This window comes from Macaca nemestrina, chromosome 6 (assembly GCF_043159975.1).
Source record: "Macaca nemestrina isolate mMacNem1 chromosome 6, mMacNem.hap1, whole genome shotgun sequence".
Classification (NCBI taxonomy): Eukaryota; Metazoa; Chordata; class Mammalia; order Primates; family Cercopithecidae; genus Macaca; species Macaca nemestrina.
The window spans coordinates 138,029,142-138,052,783 of NC_092130.1; the positions used below are offsets into that span (position 1 = coordinate 138,029,142).

The following is a 23,642-nucleotide window of genomic DNA, read 5'->3' on the forward strand; positions in this document are numbered from 1 at the left end:
TCTTAGCTAGGCTTGTGGTCTAGTGTCTTCAGAACTCCCAGGGAAGTCAGGAAGGCCGGCGAACGCGATTTCTCGGTTTTACCGAGCTCCCTTTGACAATAGCGACTTAGGTGCGACTTAGGTGCGACTTTTTCCTCCTGTGGACCGAATCGGCATATACCAGTTACTACGATTTTTTAGTCGCACCTAAACACGTTTAACCGTGGCTATTTTTGTTTGTCATAGGAAATTATGACAGGAGCAACCTGCAGGGCTTTAGATCTGACAGAAACATTCTAATGGTAGGCATTGCATCGTTTAGCCATATTTGTAATTTCTTCTTTGTACGGTTCGCTCTCTGTAATTTTCGCTAATAAATGCACATTATTTTTGTGTATTTTGCTCTGAGGACAGTGTTACCGATGTGTTTTGCGTTTTTACTTGCATTTCAGACTTTCATTATTTTAAATTTTTATTTTTATTTAAATGTTACTTCCCTCCCTCCCCCCCTACTAATTTTGAGCGTCTCAGCTTCGTGCTTCTTGACTTTCATTCTCTCAGGAGCCGGGGAGCCGAGCTCGGTCTTAGCCTCGCTGGTGTTAGGCTCCGGGTTCTGTCTGGCCGCTCCGCTTCCCATGCGGAGCTGGCGGTTTTGTATCAGCACGTTTGCTAGCAGCGCCCACTGGGCGTTTTCTCAGTTGCCGCTCCCAACGTGACGTTTCCCGTTCGCGGGGTCCTTACGTTCTCAGTGCTGTCACTTTGTCGCTCCTAGAACCGCTAGTATCTCGCAGGAACTTCCTGAACCCCGTTTTGCGATGCAGAACGGTGACTGCACCCAGCCGCCGTTGGCACTAGTAACTCCGTGGTACCATTAGCCGGCGCTTTTTCTGTCACAACCCATTAGAACGGGTTAAAACATATTAAACCTGTCAAACACACTGAGCGGATTAAAACACATTAACATGCCACAACACATTTTCCTGGCAGGACACATTTAAACAGAGTTGGTTCATTTCCTCCAAACAGGTTGTTTAGGCGTGGAAGCACCGCTCTTTTCTAAGAGCACGCTCTTTCTCTTTAGCAGCCCCACTTACGGCGCCGAAACGGATATTTGTTTGGCAATACCAGCGCTATCCGCTAGGTGCCGGCGCTTGCTAAGTTCAACGCGCCAGTTTCTCGTTAGCAAGACGGTTATTAGCGCAGAGCCCCAGCGGACAGTTTTCCGGTGGCAGCAACGCTCATTTCCCGAAAACGGGTGGTTCTTGGCCCTTGCAGCGCTCTTTAATACGTGCGTTCTGTAGTGCTAGTTCTCTGCAAGGTTTGCTTAGCGTTGTTTCGTTTCGGTTTCTTTTCTCGCTATGTTTTTCTGTCGGAATCACGGTTCGTTTTGGTTCTATGAACTCTCTAAAATTTTATCGTTTTTCATTTGTCTACGAATCTTCGTGCATTTGCTACTAATGAGTTTCTTGATATCTGACTGGCCTCCGCCCACGGGCTCTGGTAGAGCATAAATACCCAGGCTGAGGGTAGTGCAGAAGACTCTCCCTCCTTGATCAGCGCAACCGTTTGTTTCCTCCTGGTCTGAGGCTTAAGCGATGGAGCAACGTTTTCTTGGCTGTGTGAAGCGGCCTTGGGATTCCGCCGAGGTGGCGCCAGAGCCCGGGTCTCCGCCTATTGTGAGTTCAGAAGATCGTGGGCCCTGGCCCCTCCCTTTGTATCCAGTACTAGGAGAGTACTCATTGGACAGCTGTGATTTGGGACTGCTTTCCAGTCCTTGCTGGCGGCTACCGGGAGTCTACTGGCAAAACGGACTCCTTCCTGGAGTCCAGAGCACCTTGGAACCAAGTACAGCGAAGTCCCCTGAGTTCGGTTGGCCGGGGACACAGAAGCAGCAAGAGGCATCCGTGGAAGAGGTGGGGCAGGGAGAGGAACCCGACAGACTCACGCTCCAGCAGCTTTCCTGGTGCAGTCCTCCGCATTCCTGGAACAGACAGCAGGACACCGACGTCTCTGACAGCGGGTGCCTTTTGGAAGGCCGCCATCCTCCTGCCCTCCATCTGTGGCGCCACCCCCCGGGGGGTTTCTCAGACTGCCTGGAGCGGATTCTTCGCGTTGGTTTTGCCGCGTTCTCTGTACTCTGGGCATGCTGCCTACGAATCTGTGGAGCTAAACAGCCTTAGATATCAGCAGGAGGCTTTTTGGATTCTCCTCCTTGAAAAGATGCTCAGTTACCAAGCGTCTCCACCTAGAAAATAAAAATACATTAAGATGGGCTTTCATTGCTGGTTGTCCGTTTTTGAATTCTCCTTTTTCCTGATGTTTCTTTCTTGTTTCGTGTGGCTTATTACTTTCAGTTTCCTTGTCTTTTATACACTTATATTTATTTTATTAAATATTTCACTTGTATCTGTTTTAACTTTGAGAAATCTATTTTATGATTGTAGAGTTCTTAGCAGACCAGACACTTTTCTGTTTGTGTCAACCGCTAGCTGTGCCGTACACAGTTTCCTTGTCTCGGTGCGGAGCTTTCTCCATCCGAGGCCCTCTGGTGCCGGCGTCGCGGTGGCAGCACCCGGCCTTTCCGTTGACTCTTTCGCCACCGGCGCGGAGCCGGCGGTTTTGCTGTCACAGCACTTGCTGCACGGAGTTTCTCGGTGGCCGAACTTCTCTTTTTTTCTCGGAGTCGACGGTTCCTTGGTGACAGCACCGTTGGTTGCGCCAAAACGAATGTTGTCCTTGACAACGTCGCTGGCTGCATTCCCTCCCAGGCTCCTGGCACCGCCATTTCGCCGAGCGGTGGTCTCTTGTTCGCAGCTCTGTGCCTCCGTTTCTCGGTGGCGGCAGCCCTCGGGCCACGGATCTGAGAGATTGGAAGTGGCCGGTGCCCCAGTTGCGCTGAGTCTGGCGTTGCGGGACGGACGGGTGCTGCAGGGCTGGGCGGGCGGAGCCCAAGGCTCCTCGGAGCCGGTGACAGGGGAGCTGCACGGGCACAGTCTCTTCCCAGGGCCGCCGCACGGGTTCCGGCTCGGCCGCCAGAACGCAGTCCTGGGGCGGCGCCGCTGCGCGTCTCTGTCGCAGGACCCCGCGGTTTCCCGCGACCTTGGCTTCTGGGTCCTAGCAAGTTTCCATTTCGCGGTGCCCAGGATTTCTACCCCCGGTCCAAGTAGGGGAACGGCCAAAATGTGATTTCTCAGCCCAAGCAAGTCCTGACTTAAGACAAACACCGGTCTAGCCCTGGCTGCGATATCTGGGCCGTAGGAAGTCACCGTTTTGCCATAGGAAGGCGAAGTTACTCTGTGACTCATTTGTCAGCAGCTCTGGGTCTCCGGTAGCCTCGGATTTCTCATCGTAACAGCCGTGGGGTCAACCCAGCCTCAAGTTTCTTAGTCCTAGCAAGTTCCGGTTTCCTACTAGTGAGCCTTGCTTTAGCTGCGCAGGAGACGTTTAACTCCTGTGGAAATCTGGGTACCAGCGAATGCGTTTTTTGTTTTGTTTCGTTTCGTTTTGTAAAGGTTTAGTGATGGTCAGTTTAGCGGCGTTGGGAGCTCTTATGCCAAGTTTGGTTTCGCAATAGCGAGTCCCGTCTTAGCTAGGCTTGTGGTCTAGTGTCTTCAGAACTCCCAGGGAAGTCAGGAAGGCCGGCGAACGCGATTTCTCGGTTTTACCGAGCTCCCTTTGACAATAGCGACTTAGCGACTTAGGTGCGACTTAGGTGCGACTTTTTCCTCCTGTGGACCGAATCGGCATATACCAGTTACTACGATTTTTTAGTCGCACCTAAACACGTTTAACCGTGGCTATTTTTGTTTGTCGTGGGAAATTATGACAGGAGCAACCTGCAGGGCTTTAGATCTGACAGAAACATTCTAATGGTAGGCATTGCATCGTTTAGCCATATTTGTAATTTCTTCTTTGTACGGTTCGCTCTCTGTAATTTTCGCTAATAAATACACATTATTTTTGTGTATTTTGCTCTGAGGACAGTGTTACCGATGTGTTTTCCGTTTTTACTTGCATTTCAGACTTTCATTATTTTAAATTTTTATTTTTATTTACATGTTACTTCCCCCCCCCCCCCTTACTAATTTTGAGCGTCTCAGCTTCGTGCGTCTTGACTTTCATTCTCTCAGGAGCCGGGGAGCCGAGCTCGGTCTTAGCCTCGCTGGTGTTAGGCTCCGGGTTCTGTCTGGCGGCTCCGCTTCCCATGCGGAGCTGGCGGTTTTGTATCAGCACGTTTGCTAGCAGCGCCCACTGGGCGTTTTCTCAGTTGCCGCTCCCAACGTGACGTTTCCCGTTCGCGGGGTCCTTACGTTCTCAGTGCTGTCACTTTGTCGCTCCTAGAACCGCTAGTATCTCGCAGGAACTTCCTGAACCCCGTTTTGCGATGCAGAACGGTGATTGCACCCAGCCGCCGTTGGCACTAGTAACTCCGTGGTACCATTAGCCGGCGCTTTTTCTGTCACAACCCATTAGAACGGGTTAAAACACATTAAACCTGTCAAACACACTGAGCGGATTAAAACACATTAACATGCCACAACACATTTTCCTGGCACGACACATTTAAACAGAGTTGGTTCATTTCCTCCAAACAGGTTGTTTAGGCGCGGAAGCACCGCTCTTTTCTAAGAGCACGCTCTTTCTCTTTAGCAGCCCCACTTACGGCGCCGAAAGGGATATTTGTTTGGCAATACCAGCGCTATCCGCTAGGTGCCGGCGCTTGCTAAGTTCAACGCGCCAGTTTCTCGTTAGCAAGACGGTTATTAGCGCAGAGCCCCAGCGGACAGTTTTCCGGTGGCAGCAACGCTCATTTCCCGAAAACGGGTGGTTCTTGGCCCTTGCAGCGCTCTTTTAATACGTGCGTTCTGTAGTGCTAGTTCTCTGCAAGGTTTGCTTAGCGTTGTTTCGTTTCGGTTTCTTTTCTCGCTATGTTTTTCTGTCGGAATCACGGTTCGTTTTGGTTCTATGTACTCTCTAAAATTTTATCGTTTTTCATTTGTCTACGAATCTTCGTGCATTTGCTACTAATGAGTTTCTTGATATCTGACTGGCCTCCGCCCACGGGCTCTGGAGAGCATAAATACCCAGGCTGAGGGTAGTGCAGAAGACTCTCCCTCCTTGATCAGCGCAACCGTTTGTTTCCTCCTGGTCTGAGGCTTAAGCGATGGAGCAACGTTTTCTTGGCTGTGTGAAGCGGCCTTGGGATTCCGCCGAGGTGGCGCCAGAGCCCAGGTCTCCGCCTATTGTGAGTTCAGAAGATCGTGGGCCCTGGCCCCTCCCTTTGTATCCAGTACTAGGAGAGTACTCATTGGACAGCTGTGATTTGGGACTGCTTTCCAGTCCTTGCTGGCGGCTACCGGGAGTCTACTGGCAAAACGGACTCTTTCCTGGAGTCCAGAGCACCTTGGAACCAAGTACAGCGAAGTCCCCTGAGTTCGGTTGGCCGGGGACACAGAAGCAGCAAGAGGCATCCGTGGAAGAGGTGGGGCAGGGAGAGGAACCCGACAGACTCACGCTCCAGCAGCTTTCCTGGTGCAGTCCTCCCCATTCCTGGAACAGACAGCAGGACACCGACGTCTCTGACAGCGGGTGCCTTTTGGAAGGCCGCCATCCTCCTGCCCTCCATCTGTGGCGCCACCCCCCGGGGGGTTTCTCAGACTGCCTGGAGCGGATTCTTCGCGTTGGTTTTGCCGCGTTCTCTGTACTCTGGGCGTGCTGCCTACGACTCTGTGGAGCTAAGCAGCCTTAGATATCAGCAGGAGGCTTTTTGGATTCTCCTCCTTGAAAAGATGCTCAGTTACCAAGCGTCTCCACCTAGAAAATAAAAATACATTAAGAAAATAAAAATACATTAAATAAAAAAAAATAAATAAAAATCCATTGCTGGTTGTCAGTTTTTGAATTCTCCTTTTTCCTGATGTTTCTTTCTTGTTTCGTGTCGCTTATTACTTTCAGTTTCCTTGTCTTTTAAACACTTATATTTATTTTATTAAATATTTCACTTGTATCTGTTTTAACTTTGAGAAATCTATTTTATGATTGTAGAGTTCTTAGCAGACCAGACACTTTTCTGTTTGTGTCAACCGCTAGCTGTGCCGTGCACAGTTTCCTTGTCTCGGTGCGGAGCTTTCTCCATCCGAGGCCCTCTGGTGCCGGCGGCGCGGTGGCAGCACCCGGCCTTTCCGTTGACTCTTTCGCCACCCGCGCGGCGCCGGCGGTTTTGCTGTCACGGCACTTGCTGCACGGAGTTTCTCGGTGGCCGAACTTCTCTTTTTTTCTCAGAGTCCACGGTTCCTTGGTGACAGCACCGTTGGTTGCGCCAAAACGAATGTTGTGTCCTTGACAACGTCGCTGGCTGCATTCTCTCCCAGGCTCCTGGCACCGCCATTTCGCCGAGCGGTGGTCTCTTGTTCGCAGCTCTGTGCCTCCGTTTCTCGGTGGCGGCAGCCCTCGGGCCACGGATCTGAGAGACTGGAAGTGGCCGGTGCCCCAGTTGCGCTGAGTCTGGCGTTGCGGGACGGACGGGTGCTGCAGGGCTGGGCGGGCGGAGCCCAAGGCTCCTCGGAGCCGGTGACAGGGGAGCTGCACGGGCACAGTCTCTTCCCAGGGCCGCCGCACGGGTTCCGGCTCGGCCGCCAGAACGCAGTCCTGGGGCGGCGCCGCTGCGCGTCTCTGTCGCAGGACCCCGCGGTTTCGCGCCGTTGGCTTCTGGGTCCTAGCAAGTTTCCATTTCGCGGTGCCCAGGATTTCTACCCCCGGTCCAAGTAGGGGAACGGCCAAAATGTGATTTCTCAGCCCAAGCAAGTCCTGACTTAAGACAAACACCGGTCTAGCCCTGGCTGCGATATCTGGGCCGTAGGAAGTCACCGTTTTGCCATAGGAAGGCGAAGTTACTCTGTGACTCATTTGTCAGCAGCTCCGGGTCTCCGGTAGCCTCGGATTTCTCATCGTAACAGCCGTGGGGTCAACCCAGCCTCAAGTTTCTTAGTCCTAGCAAGTTCCGGTTTCCTACTAGTGAGCCTTGCTTTAGCTGCGCAGGAGACGTTTAACTCCTGTGGAAATCTGGGTACCAGCGAATGCGTTTTTTGTTTTGTTTCGTTTCGTTTTGTAAAGGTTTAGTGATGGTCAGTTTAGCGGCGTTGGGAGCTCTTATGCCAAGTTTGGTTTCGCAATAGCGAGTCCCGTCTTAGCTAGGCTTGTGGTCTAGTGTCTTCAGAACTCCCAGGGAAGTCAGGAAGGCCGGCGAACGCGATTTCTCGGTTTTACCGAGCTCCCTTTGACAATAGCGACTTAGCGACTTAGGTGCGACTTTTTCCTCCTGTGGACCGAATCGGCATATACCAGTTACTACGATTTTTTAGTCGCACCTAAACACGTTTAACCGTGGCTATTTTTGTTTGTCGTGGGAAATTATGACAGGAGCAACCTGCAGGGCTTTAGATCTGACAGAAACATTCTAATGGTAGGCATTGCATCGTTTAGCCATATTTGTAATTTCTTCTTTGTACGGTTCGCTCTCTGTAATTTTCGCTAATAAATACACATTATTTTTGTGTATTTTGCTCTGAGGACAGTGTTACCGATGTGTTTTCCGTTTTTACTTGCATTTCAGACTTTCATTATTTTAAATTTTTATTTTTATTTACATGTTACTTCCCCCCCCCCCCCCCCCCACTAATTTTGAGCGTCTCAGCTTCGTGCGTCTTGACTTTCATTCTCTCAGGAGCCGGGGAGCCGAGCTCGGTCTTTGCCTCGCTGGTGTTAGGCTCCGGGTTCTGTCTGGCGGCTCCGCTTCCCATGCGGAGCTGGCGGTTTTGTATCAGCACGTTTGCTAGCAGCGCCCACTGGGCGTTTTCTCAGTTGCCGCTCCCAACGTGACGTTTCCCGTTCGCGGGGTCCTTACGTTCTCAGTGCTGTCACTTTGTCGCTCCTAGAACCGCTAGTATCTCGCAGGAACTTCCTGAACCCCGTTTTGCGATGCAGAACGGTGATTGCACCCAGCCGCCGTTCGCACTAGTAACTCCGTGGTACCATTAGCCGGCGCTTTTTCTGTCACAACCCATTAGAACGGGTTAAAACATATTAAACCTGTCAAACACACTGAGCGGATTAAAACACATTAACATGCCACAACACATTTTCCTGGCACGACACATTTAAACAGAGTTGGTTCATTTCCTCCAAACAGGTTGTTTAGGCGCGGAAGCACCGCTCTTTTCTAAGAGCACGCTCTTTCTCTTTAGCAGCCCCACTTACGGCGCCGAAAGGGATATTTGTTTGGCAATACCAGCGCTATCCGCTAGGTGCCGGCGCTTGCTAAGTTCAACGCGCCAGTTTCTCGTTAGCAAGACGGTTATTAGCGCAGAGCCCCAGCGGACAGTTTTCCGGTGGCAGCAACGCTCATTTCCCGAAAACGGGTGGTTCTTGGCCCTTGCAGCGCTCTTTAATACGTGCGTTCTGTAGTGCTAGTTCTCTGCAAGGTTTGCTTAGCGTTGTTTCGTTTCGGTTTCTTTTCTCGCTATGTTTTTCTGTCGGAATCACGGTTCGTTTTGGTTCTATGTACTCTCTAAAATTTTATCGTTTTTCATTTGTCTACGAATCTTCGTGCATTTGCTACTAATGAGTTTCTTGATATCTGACTGGCCTCCGCCCACGGGCTCTGGAGAGCATAAATACCCAGGCTGAGGGTAGTGCAGAAGACTCTCCCTCCTTGATCAGCGCAACCGTTTGTTTCCTCCTGGTCTGAGGCTTAAGCGATGGAGCAACGTTTTCTTGGCTGTGTGAAGCGGCCTTGGGATTCCGCCGAGGTGGCGCCAGAGCCCGGGTCTCCGCCTATTGTGAGTTCAGAAGATCGTGGGCCCTGGCCCCTCCCTTTGTATCCAGTACTAGGAGAGTACTCATTGGACAGCTGTGATTTGGGACTGCTTTCCAGTCCTTGCTGGCGGCTACCGGGAGTCTACTGGCAAAACGGACTCCTTCCTGGAGTCCAGAGCACCTTGGAACCAAGTACAGCGAAGTCCCCTGAGTTCGGTTGGCCGGGGACACAGAAGCAGCAAGAGGCATCCGTGGAAGAGGTGGGGCAGGGAGAGGAACCCGACAGACTCACGCTCCAGCAGCTTTCCTGGTGCAGTCCTCCCCATTCCTGGAACAGACAGCAGGACACCGACGTCTCTGACAGCGGGTGCCTTTTGGAAGGCCGCCATCCTCCTGCCCTCCATCTGTGGCGCCACCCCCCGGGGGGTTTCTCAGACTGCCTGGAGCGGATTCTTCGCGTTGGTTTTGCCGCGTTCTCTGTACTCTGGGCGTGCTGCCTACGACTCTGTGGAGCTAAGCAGCCTTAGATATCAGCAGGAGGCTTTTTGGATTCTCCTCCTTGAAAAGATGCTCAGTTACCAAGCGTCTCCACCTAGAAAATAAAAATACATTAAGAAAATAAAAATACATTAAATAAAAAAAAAATAAATAAAAATCCATTGCTGGTTGTCAGTTTTTGAATTCTCCTTTTTCCTGATGTTTCTTTCTTGTTTCGTGTCGCTTATTACTTTCAGTTTCCTTGTCTTTTAAACACTTATATTTATTTTATTAAATATTTCACTTGTATCTGTTTTAACTTTGAGAAATCTATTTTATGATTGTAGAGTTCTTAGCAGACCAGACACTTTTCTGTTTGTGTCAACCGCTAGCTGTGCCGTGCACAGTTTCCTTGTCTCGGTGCGGAGCTTTCTCCATCCGAGGCCCTCTGGTGCCGGCGTCGCGGTGGCAGCACCCGGCCTTTCCGTTGACTCTTTCGCCACCCGCGCGGCGCCGGCGGTTTTGCTGTCACAGCACTTGCTGCACGGAGTTTCTCGGTGGCCGAACTTCTCTTTTTTTCTCAGAGTCCACGGTTCCTTGGTGACAGCACCGTTGGTTGCGCCAAAACGAATGTTGTGTCCTTGACAACGTCGCTGGCTGCATTCTCTCCCAGGCTCCTGGCACCGCCATTTCGCCGAGCGGTGGTCTCTTGTTCGCAGCTCTGTGCCTCCGTTTCTCGGTGGCGGCAGCCCTCGGGCCACGGATCTGAGAGACTGGAAGTGGCCGGTGCCCCAGTTGCGCTGAGTCTGGCGTTGCGGGACGGACGGGTGCTGCAGGGCTGGGCGGGCGGAGCCCAAGGCTCCTCGGAGCCGGTGACAGGGGAGCTGCACGGGCACAGTCTCTTCCCAGGGCCGCCGCACGGGTTCCGGCTCGGCCGCCAGAACGCAGTCCTGGGGCGGCGCCGCTGCGCGTCTCTGTCGCAGGACCCCGCGGTTTCGCGCCGTTGGCTTCTGGGTCCTAGCAAGTTTCCATTTCGCGGTGCCCAGGATTTCTACCCCCGGTCCAAGTAGGGGAACGGCCAAAATGTGATTTCTCAGCCCAAGCAAGTCCTGACTTAAGACAAACACCGGTCTAGCCCTGGCTGCGATATCTGGGCCGTAGGAAGTCACCGTTTTGCCATAGGAAGGCGAAGTTACTCTGTGACTCATTTGTCAGCAGCTCCGGGTCTCCGGTAGCCTCGGATTTCTCATCGTAACAGCCGTGGGGTCAACCCAGCCTCAAGTTTCTTAGTCCTAGCAAGTTCCGGTTTCCTACTAGTGAGCCTTGCTTTAGCTGCGCAGGAGACGTTTAACTCCTGTGGAAATCTGGGTACCAGCGAATGCGTTTTCTGTTTTGTTTCGTTTCGTTTTGTAAAGGTTTAGTGATGGTCAGTTTAGCGGCGTTGGGAGCTCTTATGCCAAGTTTGGTTTCGCAATAGCGAGTCCCGTCTTAGCTAGGCTTGTGGTCTAGTGTCTTCAGAACTCCCAGGGAAGTCAGGAAGGCCGGCGAACGCGATTTCTCGGTTTTACCGAGCTCCCTTTGACAATAGCGACTTAGGTGCGACTTAGGTGCGACTTTTTCCTCCTGTGGACCGAATCGGCATATACCAGTTACTACGATTTTTTAGTCGCACCTAAACACGTTTAACCGTGGCTATTTTTGTTTGTCATAGGAAATTATGACAGGAGCAACCTGCAGGGCTTTAGATCTGACAGAAACATTCTAATGGTAGGCATTGCATCGTTTAGCCATATTTGTAATTTCTTCTTTGTACGGTTCGCTCTCTGTAATTTTCGCTAATAAATACACATTATTTTTGTGTATTTTGCTCTGAGGACAGTGTTACCGATGTGTTTTCCGTTTTTACTTGCATTTCAGACTTTCATTATTTTAAATTTTTATTTTTATTTACATGTTACTTTCCCCCCCCCCCCCCTACTAATTTTGAGCGTCTCAGCTTCGTGCGTCTTGACTTTCATTCTCTCAGGAGCCGGGGAGCCGAGCTCGGTCTTAGCCTCGCTGGTGTTAGGCTCCGGGTTCTGTCTGGCGGCTCCGCTTCCCATGCGGAGCTGGCGGTTTTGTATCAGCACGTTTGCTAGCAGCGCCCACTGGGCGTTTTCTCAGTTGCCGCTCCCAACGTGACGTTTCCCGTTCGCGGGGTCCTTACGTTCTCAGTGCTGTCACTTTGTCGCTCCTAGAACCGCTAGTATCTCGCAGGAACTTCCTGAACCCCGTTTTGCGATGCAGAACGGTGATTGCACCCAGCCGCCGTTGGCACTAGTAACTCCGTGGTACCATTAGCCGGCGCTTTTTCTGTCACAACCCATTAGAACGGGTTAAAACACATTAAACCTGTCAAACACACTGAGCGGATTAAAACACATTAACATGCCACAACACATTTTCCTGGCACGACACATTTAAACAGAGTTGGTTCATTTCCTCCAAACAGGTTGTTTAGGCGCGGAAGCACCGCTCTTTTCTAAGAGCACGCTCTTTCTCTTTAGCAGCCCCACTTATGGCGCCGAAAGGGATATTTGTTTGGCAATACCAGCGCTATCCGCTAGGTGCCGGCGCTTGCTAAGTTCAACGCGCCAGTTTCTCGTTAGCAAGACGGTTATTAGCGCAGAGCCCCAGCGGACAGTTTTCCGGTGGCAGCAACGCTCATTTCCCGAAAACGGGTGGTTCTTGGCCCTTGCAGCGCTCTTTAATACGTGCGTTCTGTAGTGCTAGCTCTCTGCAAGGTTTGCTTAGCGTTGTTTCGTTTCGGTTTCTTTTCTCGCTATGTTTTTCTGTCGGAATCACGGTTCGTTTTGGTTCTATGTACTCTCTAAAATTTTATCGTTTTTCATTTGTCTACGAATCTTCGTGCATTTGCTACTAATGAGTTTCTTGATATCTGACTGGCCTCCGCCCACGGGCTCTGGAGAGCATAAATACCCAGGCTGAGGGTAGTGCAGAAGACTCTCCCTCCTTGATCAGCGCAACCGTTTGTTTCCTCCTGGTCTGAGGCTTAAGCGATGGAGCAACGTTTTCTTGGCTGTGTGAAGCGGCCTTGGGATTCCGCCGAGGTGGCGCCAGAGCCCGGGTCTCCGCCTATTGTGAGTTCAGAAGATCGTGGGCCCTGGCCCCTCCCTTTGTATCCAGTACTAGGAGAGTACTCATTGGACAGCTGTGATTTGGGACTGCTTTCCAGTCCTTGCTGGCGGCTACCGGGAGTCTACTGGCAAAACGGACTCTTTCCTGGAGTCCAGAGCACCTTGGAACCAAGTACAGCGAAGTCCCCTGAGTTCGGTTGGCCGGGGACACAGAAGCAGCAAGAGGCATCCGTGGAAGAGGTGGGGCAGGGAGAGGAACCCGACAGACTCACGCTCCAGCAGCTTTCCTGGTGCAGTCCTCCCCATTCCTGGAACAGACAGCAGGACACCGACGTCTCTGACAGCGGGTGCCTTTTGGAAGGCCGCCATCCTCCTGCCCTCCATCTGTGGCGCCACCCCCCGGGGGGTTTCTCAGACTGCCTGGAGCGGATTCTTCGCGTTGGTTTTGCCGCGTTCTCTGTACTCTGGGCGTGCTGCCTACGACTCTGTGGAGCTAAGCAGCCTTAGATATCAGCAGGAGGCTTTTTGGATTCTCCTCCTTGAAAAGATGCTCAGTTACCAAGCGTCTCCACCTAGAAAATAAAAATACATTAAGAAAATAAAAATACATTAAATAAAAAAAAAATAAATAAAAATCCATTGCTGGTTGTCAGTTTTTGAATTCTCCTTTTTCCTGATGTTTCTTTCTTGTTTCGTGTCGCTTATTACTTTCAGTTTCCTTGTCTTTTAAACACTTATATTTATTTTATTAAATATTTCACTTGTATCTGTTTTAACTTTGAGAAATCTATTTTATGATTGTAGAGTTCTTAGCAGACCAGACACTTTTCTGTTTGTGTCAACCGCTAGCTGTGCCGTGCACAGTTTCCTTGTCTCGGTGCGGAGCTTTCTCCATCCGAGGCCCTCTGGTGCCGGCGTCGCGGTGGCAGCACCCGGCCTTTCCGTTGACTCTTTCGCCACCCGCGCGGCGCCGGCGGTTTTGCTGTCACAGCACTTGCTGCACGGAGTTTCTCGGTGGCCGAACTTCTCTTTTTTTCTCAGAGTCCACGGTTCCTTGGTGACAGCACCGTTGGTTGCGCCAAAACGAATGTTGTGTCCTTGACAACGTCGCTGGCTGCATTCTCTCCCAGGCTCCTGGCACCGCCATTTCGCCGAGCGGTGGTCTCTTGTTCGCAGCTCTGTGCCTCCGTTTCTCGGTGGCGGCAGCCCTCGGGCCACGGATCTGAGAGACTGGAAGTGGCCGGTGCCCCAGTTGCGCTGAGTCTGGCGTTGCGGGACGGACGGGTGCTGCAGGGCTGGGCGGGCGGAGCCCAAGGCTCCTCGGAGCCGGTGACAGGGGAGCTGCACGGGCACAGTCTCTTCCCAGGGCCGCCGCACGGGTTCCGGCTCGGCCGCCAGAACGCAGTCCTGGGGCGGCGCCGCTGCGCGTCTCTGTCGCAGGACCCCGCGGTTTCGCGCCGTTGGCTTCTGGGTCCTAGCAAGTTTCCATTTCGCGGTGCCCAGGATTTCTACCCCCGGTCCAAGTAGGGGAACGGCCAAAATGTGATTTCTCAGCCCAAGCAAGTCCTGACTTAAGACAAACACCGGTCTAGCCCTGGCTGCGATATCTGGGCCGTAGGAAGTCACCGTTTTGCCATAGGAAGGCGAAGTTACTCTGTGACTCATTTGTCAGCAGCTCCGGGTCTCCGGTAGCCTCGGATTTCTCATCGTAACAGCCGTGGGGTCAACCCAGCCTCAAGTTTCTTAGTCCTAGCAAGTTCCGGTTTCCTACTAGTGAGCCTTGCTTTAGCTGCGCAGGAGACGTTTAACTCCTGTGGAAATCTGGGTACCAGCGAATGCGTTTTCTGTTTTGTTTCGTTTCGTTTTGTAAAGGTTTAGTGATGGTCAGTTTAGCGGCGTTGGGAGCTCTTATGCCAAGTTTGGTTTCGCAATAGCGAGTCCCGTCTTAGCTAGGCTTGTGGTCTAGTGTCTTCAGAACTCCCAGGGAAGTCAGGAAGGCCGGCGAACGCGATTTCTCGGTTTTACCGAGCTCCCTTTGACAATAGCGACTTAGGTGCGACTTAGGTGCGACTTTTTCCTCCTGTGGACCGAATCGGCATATACCAGTTACTACGATTTTTTAGTCGCACCTAAACACGTTTAACCGTGGCTATTTTTGTTTGTCATAGGAAATTATGACAGGAGCAACCTGCAGGGCTTTAGATCTGACAGAAACATTCTAATGGTAGGCATTGCATCGTTTAGCCATATTTGTAATTTCTTCTTTGTACGGTTCGCTCTCTGTAATTTTCGCTAATAAATACACATTATTTTTGTGTATTTTGCTCTGAGGACAGTGTTACCGATGTGTTTTCCGTTTTTACTTGCATTTCAGACTTTCATTATTTTAAATTTTTATTTTTATTTACATGTTACTTTCCCCCCCCCCCCCCTACTAATTTTGAGCGTCTCAGCTTCGTGCGTCTTGACTTTCATTCTCTCAGGAGCCGGGGAGCCGAGCTCGGTCTTAGCCTCGCTGGTGTTAGGCTCCGGGTTCTGTCTGGCGGCTCCGCTTCCCATGCGGAGCTGGCGGTTTTGTATCAGCACGTTTGCTAGCAGCGCCCACTGGGCGTTTTCTCAGTTGCCGCTCCCAACGTGACGTTTCCCGTTCGCGGGGTCCTTACGTTCTCAGTGCTGTCACTTTGTCGCTCCTAGAACCGCTAGTATCTCGCAGGAACTTCCTGAACCCCGTTTTGCGATGCAGAACGGTGATTGCACCCAGCCGCCGTTGGCACTAGTAACTCCGTGGTACCATTAGCCGGCGCTTTTTCTGTCACAACCCATTAGAACGGGTTAAAACACATTAAACCTGTCAAACACACTGAGCGGATTAAAACACATTAACATGCCACAACACATTTTCCTGGCACGACACATTTAAACAGAGTTGGTTCATTTCCTCCAAACAGGTTGTTTAGGCGCGGAAGCACCGCTCTTTTCTAAGAGCACGCTCTTTCTCTTTAGCAGCCCCACTTATGGCGCCGAAAGGGATATTTGTTTGGCAATACCAGCGCTATCCGCTAGGTGCCGGCGCTTGCTAAGTTCAACGCGCCAGTTTCTCGTTAGCAAGACGGTTATTAGCGCAGAGCCCCAGCGGACAGTTTTCCGGTGGCAGCAACGCTCATTTCCCGAAAACGGGTGGTTCTTGGCCCTTGCAGCGCTCTTTAATACGTGCGTTCTGTAGTGCTAGCTCTCTGCAAGGTTTGCTTAGCGTTGTTTCGTTTCGGTTTCTTTTCTCGCTATGTTTTTCTGTCGGAATCACGGTTCGTTTTGGTTCTATGTACTCTCTAAAATTTTATCGTTTTTCATTTGTCTACGAATCTTCGTGCATTTGCTACTAATGAGTTTCTTGATATCTGACTGGCCTCCGCCCACGGGCTCTGGAGAGCATAAATACCCAGGCTGAGGGTAGTGCAGAAGACTCTCCCTCCTTGATCAGCGCAACCGTTTGTTTCCTCCTGGTCTGAGGCTTAAGCGATGGAGCAACGTTTTCTTGGCTGTGTGAAGCGGCCTTGGGATTCCGCCGAGGTGGCGCCAGAGCCCGGGTCTCCGCCTATTGTGAGTTCAGAAGATCGTGGGCCCTGGCCCCTCCCTTTGTATCCAGTACTAGGAGAGTACTCATTGGACAGCTGTGATTTGGGACTGCTTTCCAGTCCTTGCTGGCGGCTACCGGGAGTCTACTGGCAAAACGGACTCTTTCCTGGAGTCCAGAGCACCTTGGAACCAAGTACAGCGAAGTCCCCTGAGTTCGGTTGGCCGGGGACACAGAAGCAGCAAGAGGCATCCGTGGAAGAGGTGGGGCAGGGAGAGGAACCCGACAGACTCACGCTCCAGCAGCTTTCCTGGTGCAGTCCTCCCCATTCCTGGAACAGACAGCAGGACACCGACGTCTCTGACAGCGGGTGCCTTTTGGAAGGCCGCCATCCTCCTGCCCTCCATCTGTGGCGCCACCCCCCGGGGGGTTTCTCAGACTGCCTGGAGCGGATTCTTCGCGTTGGTTTTGCCGCGTTCTCTGTACTCTGGGCGTGCTGCCTACGACTCTGTGGAGCTAAGCAGCCTTAGATATCAGCAGGAGGCTTTTTGGATTCTCCTCCTTGAAAAGATGCTCAGTTACCAAGCGTCTCCACCTAGAAAATAAAAATACATTAAGAAAATAAAAATACATTAAATAAAAAAAAAATAAAAATCCATTGCTGGTTGTCAGTTTTTGAATTCTCCTTTTTCCTGATGTTTCTTTCTTGTTTCGTGTCGATTATTACTTTCAGTTTCCTTGTCTTTTAAACACTTATATTTATTTTATTAAATATTTCACTTGTATCTGTTTTAACTTTGAGAAATCTATTTTATGAGTATAGATTCCTTACTTTTGGCAAATTTATGATTTGTTTTTTTCATTGTGTTTTTAAATCTTATTTGTAGTATTTTTCTAATTATTCCTTTTTAAATATATTGTTTGTTTACATTTAATTTTATATCACGTCTTTTACGTTATTATAACGTCCTCTTAATTTTAATTTTTAATTTTATTTTTAACAACTGTTTCTGTTTTTCAGTCTATCAATTGATTTTGTTTTACACTCAGAAATTTTATTCACGTTGAAGAGTGGGAGTTTGATCAATCGTTGCTATGTCTCGTGGAAGGACCACGCAATTACTTATATCAATGTAACTTCACAGATGACCAGTTCTTAATGTTACTTATTCTGGCGTGACAACGTGGCTCACAGCAGTAATCCCAGCACTTTTAGCGTTGGAGGCATGTGGATTGCTTGTGCTCAGAAGTTTGAGAACAGCCTGGGCAAGAGGGTGAAGCCTGTCTCTACAAAAAATACAAAAATTAGCCGGGGGAGGTGGCGTGCACCTGTAGTCCCAGCTACTCCAGCGGGTGGAGTGGGCTGGTTGGTTGAGCTCAGGAGGTTGAGGCTGCAGTGAGCTTGAGCCGATAGCACCAATGCCCTCCAGCAGAGTGAGACCCTGTCTCAAAATAAATAAATAATTGAGAAGATTACTTATTCATGGGTCTCACGGCTAGCAGTGTTTCCTGTGTCTTTTTCTTTGGTACAGTTTAGAGTGGCTTACAAGAGAACTACCAATTACTTAATAGTACCACAACTGGGTTTAGCAATTCCGGTAGGCACAGCAGGTCCGGCTTGGCCCTGCCTGCTTTGACTGCCTTTTCGGGAATTTTAAACCTCCACACAGTCAGAATATAGCCCTGACTGTGGTTTCTCTGCATAGGAAGTTCGGATTTAAGCGGAATAATTAACGGCTTATTTCACCTGCGATAAAGATGCTTAATTCTGCTTTTGAAATATTCTGAGCGAGTCCTGGGTTAGGGATTTCTTAGAGTGACAAGTACATGCTTCGATTGCAAGTGCCCCTGTGAATGTGATTTTTTAGCTCTTGCAAGTCCATATTTAGTCGCAATCAGTACTAGCATAGCCATACCTGCGACTCCTTATTCCCAGTAACTTTCGGTTTCATAATAACTTATCCTGCTTTACTGATGCCTGAGTTTTAAATATAGAAGTCCGGGCATGTCGTTAAAGAAGATATTTTAGGAGTAGAAAGTAGCGGTTTAGCGGTGCCTGCAGTCCCTTAGAAGTCCTGGTGAGACCGAGCAGATATTGATATAGGCCTGACAGCGATATCACAGCTGTGAAACCACATTGTTTAGAGGTGTTTGCATTTTCTTTTTTGTAGAGTCAATTTTTCTATGTTTTGCATTTTCATTTGATGAATTTTCCCAAATGTATTGTTTTTATTCGGGGTGTGTGTGTGTGTGTGTGTGTGTTTCAGCTAACTTGCCCTTTAAAAAGAATTGTTACTAATTTTTGGTTTGTCAACCCTCAGCTTTATGCTGTCTGGTTAGCGCTGGCCTATAATCCCCGGAACTAAATACTCTACTCCTTTCGCCTAACTGGCCTTTCGTCGATGGCATTACTGCTAATTTTGCTGCTCTAGGTGCTCCTCGGAGGTAGCACTGCCGGTTGTTTCTGTGAGGCTTGCTAGAGCCCAGGACGCTGAGGTGCTGGGTGACCCCATTTCGGTGCAACCACTCCGAAGGTTCTCGGTTTATCCGGCTGTGTTTTGGAACAAATGCCCGTTCTTCCTGGGAGCCGAGTGTCTCTCAGTCGCGCTCCCGGCTGTTTTCTTCAAAAGCGGCCGTTTCTCTTAGTAGCACCGCTTTTTGGGGACGTCGGATTCTTTTCTGTGGCAGTACTGGTCTTTGCATGGAGTGACCGGTTTCTCACTCGCACTGTGTCGACTGGCAGTTGTTCCGTGGGGGCGCAGCTCTCAGCCACTTCCCGTGGTTCTCGGTGTCGGCTGTCCTGTACCAGGGTTTGTGGCGGTATTTCTGTTACAAACAATCGAGTCCCTGTTTTTTCGATGACGACGCCATTCATCTCTCTAAGACCGGCTATGTCTGGAATCGGCGATTTCTCTTCGTCACAGAGTCCTTGGTTTCTCAGAGACTGTTGTTTCCACAGTCCTGGACTGCTGTTTGCTCGGTGTTAGCAATGTTGCACCCAGTACAGTTAGGTGCTCCCTGTTGGAGTTTTGAGACAGCATTTTGATATAGGTGCATCAGCACTCCAGACCTGGCACCTGAAAAAAGCATTATCATTTCAAGCTCAGTAGGGGCAATAGAATGAGTGGTGTTAGAGAAAGCAAGCAAATGCTTCAAGAAAAGGCCACTCCACAGTATTTTTTGGCTTTTTTTCTTTTTTCACTTTTTTTTGAAGCAAGGTCTGGCTGTGTCACCCAGGCTGGAGTGCAGTGGCACAAGCATAGCTCACTGCAGCCTCAACCATCGTGGGTCATGCAATTCTCCCTTCTCAGCCTCATAAGTACCTGGGACTACAGGTACATGCCACCATGCCTGGCTACTCTGTGTGTGTGTGTGTGTGTGTGTGTGTGCGCGCGCGCGCGTGTGTAGACAGGTTATCTTTCTATTACCCAAGATGGTTTTGAACTCCTGGCCTCAAGTAATCCTCCTGCCTCAGCCTCCCAACGTGCTTCAGTTGCAGATGTGAGTCACCACAGCCAGCCTATTTTCGGCTTCAGATAAAATAAATACCCTGAGGTCCAGGTGAAACAAAACAAAGTAATAAATTATTAATCCATATCTCTGTACAGCTGGTGTCTTTCAGTGCCTAAACTCATTCAGAAGTCTGGGAGCAAAAGTAGCTCTCCAGTGCTGTCCATACAAGTTGCTTCTTGCAACATAGTGCTGACTGAAGAGCCTTAAGCGGATCTAGAGAGGCAAAGTATTACCTAGCAGTGTCTTTATGTTGATCAACCTATTCACAACGGTAAGTTGTTTTTTTTTTTTTTTTTTTTTTGTTTGTTTGTTTTTTTTGAGAAAGTCTCCCATTGTCACCCAGGCTGGAGTGCATTGGCATGATTTCCGCTCACTGCAACCTCTGCTTCCTAGGTTCAAGTCATTCTTGTGACTCAACCTCCTGAGTAGCTGGGATTACAGGTGTGCACCACCACACCCGGCTAATTTTCTTGTATTTTTAGTGGAAACGGGTTTTTGCTATGTTGGCCAGGCTGGTCTCCAACTCCTGGCTTCAAGTGACCTGCCCACCTTGGACTTCCAAAATTCCCAAAGAATTTCAGCCATGAACCACCCCACCTGGCCCACAATGGTAACTTTTTAAAATGGTCTAAAAACAACTCTGTACACATAATTTCAACAAATTAGATAAAGTGCATCAATCCCACAAGATCCAGTCTACCCAACTCATGAAAAACAATCTGAAAATTTTTGTGATTATTAAAGGTATTGAATCCATGGTCAAAAATCTTCCAAAAAACAAACCCAGAGGTTCTTACTATTTCACTAATTTTACCTAATATTCGAAGAATAAATAACATGAATTCTACACAATTTATTCTAGAAAATAAAAGAATATGGAATACTTCCCAACTTATTTTATGAGATCAGCATTTTCCTAGCAAACAGAGGACACTAAGAGAAAACTACTGACCAATATTGCTCCTAAATATAGATGCAGAAATCCTCACCAAAATACTAACAAATAGAAATCAGAAACATATGTTAAAGAACAATACCATGCCCATGTAAGGTTTATTTCACATGTAAGGCTGGTTTAATACTCAAAAGTCAATCAGTATAATTCACCCTATGCTAGATGAGAAACACTGTATAATCCTATCGAATGATGCACAAAAAGCGTTTAAGAAAATCTATATCCATTTGTGATTTGAAATTTAAAAACCATCTCTCAGCAATGTGGGAATTGAGGGATTTTCATCAACCGTGCAAAGAACGTCTACAAAAACCTATAGTTAAATTGTATGAAACAGTGACAGACTCAATGCTTTTCCCATGAAATCAGGAACAAGGCCAAGAAATTCGCTCCAACCATTTCTATTCAACAAGGTACAGGAATTGTTGGCCAGTGCAATAAGGTGAGAAAAGGAGTAAGAAAGCATATACATTGGAAGTGAAAAAATGAAACTATCCATACTTGCAGAACATGAGCCTGTGGAGAAAATCTTAAAGAGTCTAGAAGAAAACTTCCAGAAATTATGAGTGAGTTTAGTAAGATCTCAAGATAGAAAGGTGCAAACCCTCAGAGGGAGAAAGTTCCAAGGCTTCAGGACAGGAGAATTTCCTGCAGTAAGTTCTCAGGTCTGATGCCTGTTTACCGGATTTCCTGTAGACTCAGCCTGTGAGTCACCAGCCATGCACAACCCCTGGCCTATTCTCCCCTCCAATCTCTGCATAAGACACACACTTTTTATATTTTTTGTTTGCCCTGTAACCAGCAAATCTAGGGGATTCAGGGTACCCGTGATGGTCTTGGCACCAGCAGCCAGCCACCCCGCCCTTGAGCCTCATCCTTACCTAACATTAACAGGAACATAGGCAACAGGAATTTCACATTTGTGTACAATATTATTGAGAAGGGGAAAGAAAAAGGCACAAAGTGATCGCAAGGCAAAACTTCTTCCATCGCTTTTGAGAGAACTCACGTGTTACTGTAAGAACATCTGTTACAAGAGATCGTTTCATAGAAGGTCTTAGCGGAAATCTCAGGGCTCAGGACTCCAAAGACGGGCGGTGGACACATTCTTAGGGCGTCTGCCCCAAGCGCATGCAATCTGCAGGCAGCAGTCTTGGAACTTTGGCTGGTGGCTCCGAGGTCCGTAGTTGGCTGACACTCTGAAAGATCTCCTCGGATGGACTTGTCAGGCTGGAGTTGTCTGCCTGCGGAGCGAGGGGCGAGTTGCGAGGGAGGCTGCGGGGGCGGGCGTCCCTAGAGACACTCTGCAGCCACCTGCCCTCCTGAGGGCTCCTGCGGCTCCTCCTGGGTCTCTTGCGCGGGATCCAGAGCAGGGGACTCTGGGCTCCGCCTCAAGGTACTCTGAGGCTTGGGAAAGAAATCTTTTCGCTGGCAGTTTCAGCAAAGAAGCACGCAGGAAGCGGAAAGTAGGTCCCAGTGGAAATCTAGGCCGTCCCAGGAAAGCTCGCAATGGTAAGGACAGGAAGGGAGCATCCAGGATACCGAATGTACTGAGGTCAGGGCTGGAGGCATCTGACACCGCCGCCTCCTTTGCGGAATCCCCCGGCCTGCCAAACTCGAAGGGGAGACAGCAGCTCCTTCGCGTCTTTTTTTCACCAGCTGACGCCGGGTATGTGAGACTCAGAAGTCAACATCTTTTGCGTTTTTATACTCTTCTGGACTCCTGGGGGTCCAAATCAGATTTCAGGGAGGTGGGTGGGAACCTTAATCTCAGGAGCAAATTACGTCAAGAGATGGAATTAATGAGATTTACGTAGAGTCCTATCATCTGAGATGAAGTTATCTAGTTAAACACGCTGCTTTAGGGATTGAAAAGAAAAAATACTACCTTTCTGGTGCAGGGAAATCTGTTTTGGGGGACCCTCATTAGAAAGTTCATTATTGCCTACAAATGCATTAATAGTACTGGAGCAGACTGGATCCTTTTCTACCCCAGAGCAATGCTTGTCAGATGCCTGAAGGGTCATAATGTTACTGAGGAGAAGGCCAGGGTAGTCGCCCATTTTTAAAATAAAAATACCTGTTTTGTTTTGTTTGTTTGTTTGCTTGTTTGTTTCTTTTGAGAGGGAGTTGTGCTCTTGTTGCCCAGGCTGGAGTGCAATGGCAAGATCTCCCCTCACCACAACCTCCGCCTCCCGGATTCAAATGATTCCCCTGCCTCAGCCTCTGGAGTAGCTGGGATTACAGCTGCCTGCCACCACTCCCAGCTAATTTTTTTTTTTTTTGCATTTTTAGTAGATACGGGGTTTCACTATGTTGCCCAGGCTTGTCTTGAACTCCTGACCTCAGGTGATCTGCCCGCCTCGGCCTCCCAAAGTGTTGGGATTGCAGGCGTGAGCCATCATGCCTGGCCTTTTATGGTATTTCATAATATTATTGTGTTATGTGGCCTCTTTTTAAATTTTAATTTTAGATTCAGGGGGTACATGTGTAGGTTTGTTACAAGGGTATATTGTGTGATGCTAAGGCTTCTATTGATATTGTCACCCAGAGAGTGAACATAGTCCTCAGTAGGAAGTTTTTCTGCCTATACCCCCTTATCTCCTTCCCTCCTTTTGTTGTCTTTCAGTTTTCTATCGTTCTCATATTTATTTTATTTTATTTATTTATTTTTTGAGACAGGGTCTCTGTCACCGAGACTGGAGTGTAGTGGCATGATCTTGGCTTACTACAACCTCCACCTCCTGGGTTGAAGCAATTCTCCTGCCTCAGCCTCCCGAGTAGCTGGGATTACAGGTGCCCACCACCATGCCAGGCTATATATATATATATTTTTTTTTTTCTTTTAGTGGAGATGGGGTTTCACCATGTGGGCCAGGCTGGTCTCAAACTCCTGACCTCAAGTGATCCCTCCTGCCCCTCTGCCTTGGCCTCCCAAAGTACTGAGATTACAGGCGTGAATCACCACATCCTGCCCTGTTCTCATCTTTATGTTCCTGTGTATGAGGTTTACCTTCCACTTATAAGTGAGAACATACAATATGTGTTTCTGCATTTATTTGCTCTGGGTAATGGCATCCTTATAGAATAGTTTGAAGTTGGACAATGTAATGCCTCGGGCTTCTTGTTCTTCTTCTTCTTTTTTTTTTTTTTTTTGCTTAGGATGCTTTCCCTATTACTGGACCAATTTTTTTTT

At 49.2% G+C, this 23,642-nt stretch overlaps 6 protein-coding genes across 6 annotated transcripts; 5 read left to right on the forward strand and 1 right to left on the reverse strand.

The window, feature by feature from the left end:
* The first annotated feature begins 487 nt into the window (after positions 1-487).
* LOC105478974 (annexin-2 receptor-like) lies at positions 488-2,485 on the forward strand. Its single transcript, XM_011736717.2, has one exon. It carries the CDS (start codon positions 1,575-1,577, stop codon positions 2,157-2,159), a length of 585 nt encoding a protein of 194 aa, XP_011735019.2. The 5' UTR covers positions 488-1,574; the 3' UTR covers positions 2,160-2,485.
* LOC139363963 (uncharacterized) lies at positions 2,412-3,307 on the reverse strand. Its single transcript, XM_071099208.1, has one exon. It carries the CDS (start codon positions 3,282-3,284, stop codon positions 2,412-2,414), a length of 873 nt encoding a protein of 290 aa, XP_070955309.1. The 5' UTR covers positions 3,285-3,307.
* Positions 3,308-4,824: 1,517 nt separating this feature from the next.
* On the forward strand, positions 4,825-6,190 carry LOC139363890 (annexin-2 receptor-like). Its single transcript, XM_071098975.1, has one exon. It carries the CDS (start codon positions 5,144-5,146, stop codon positions 5,726-5,728), a length of 585 nt encoding a protein of 194 aa, XP_070955076.1. The 5' UTR covers positions 4,825-5,143; the 3' UTR covers positions 5,729-6,190.
* Positions 6,191-7,276: 1,086 nt separating this feature from the next.
* On the forward strand, positions 7,277-12,223 carry LOC139363889 (annexin-2 receptor-like). The gene has a single exon (XM_071098974.1). It carries the CDS (start codon positions 8,736-8,738, stop codon positions 9,318-9,320), a length of 585 nt encoding a protein of 194 aa, XP_070955075.1. The 5' UTR covers positions 7,277-8,735; the 3' UTR covers positions 9,321-12,223.
* A 106-nt stretch (positions 12,224-12,329) lies between these two features.
* LOC139363888 (annexin-2 receptor-like) lies at positions 12,330-15,817 on the forward strand. Its single transcript, XM_071098972.1, has one exon. The coding sequence runs from the start codon at positions 12,330-12,332 to the stop codon at positions 12,912-12,914; it is 585 nt and encodes a 194-aa protein (XP_070955073.1). The 3' UTR covers positions 12,915-15,817.
* Positions 15,818-15,914: 97 nt separating this feature from the next.
* Positions 15,915-16,615, forward strand: LOC139363891 (annexin-2 receptor-like). The gene has a single exon (XM_071098976.1). The coding sequence runs from the start codon at positions 15,924-15,926 to the stop codon at positions 16,506-16,508; it is 585 nt and encodes a 194-aa protein (XP_070955077.1). The 5' UTR covers positions 15,915-15,923; the 3' UTR covers positions 16,509-16,615.
* The last annotated feature ends 7,027 nt before the right edge of the window (positions 16,616-23,642 follow it).

Bases quoted from the DNA above. Each gene is read 5' to 3' on its own strand.
- LOC105478974 (XM_011736717.2), top strand. From the start codon at position 1,575: ATGGAGCAACGTTTTCTTGGCTGTGTGAAGCGGCCTTGGGATTCCGCC.
- LOC139363963 (XM_071099208.1), bottom strand. From the start codon at position 3,284: ATGAGTCACAGAGTAACTTCGCCTTCCTATGGCAAAACGGTGACTTCC.
- LOC139363889 (XM_071098974.1), top strand. From the start codon at position 8,736: ATGGAGCAACGTTTTCTTGGCTGTGTGAAGCGGCCTTGGGATTCCGCC.
- LOC139363891 (XM_071098976.1), top strand. From the start codon at position 15,924: ATGGAGCAACGTTTTCTTGGCTGTGTGAAGCGGCCTTGGGATTCCGCC.
- LOC139363888 (XM_071098972.1), top strand. From the start codon at position 12,330: ATGGAGCAACGTTTTCTTGGCTGTGTGAAGCGGCCTTGGGATTCCGCC.
- LOC139363890 (XM_071098975.1), top strand. From the start codon at position 5,144: ATGGAGCAACGTTTTCTTGGCTGTGTGAAGCGGCCTTGGGATTCCGCC.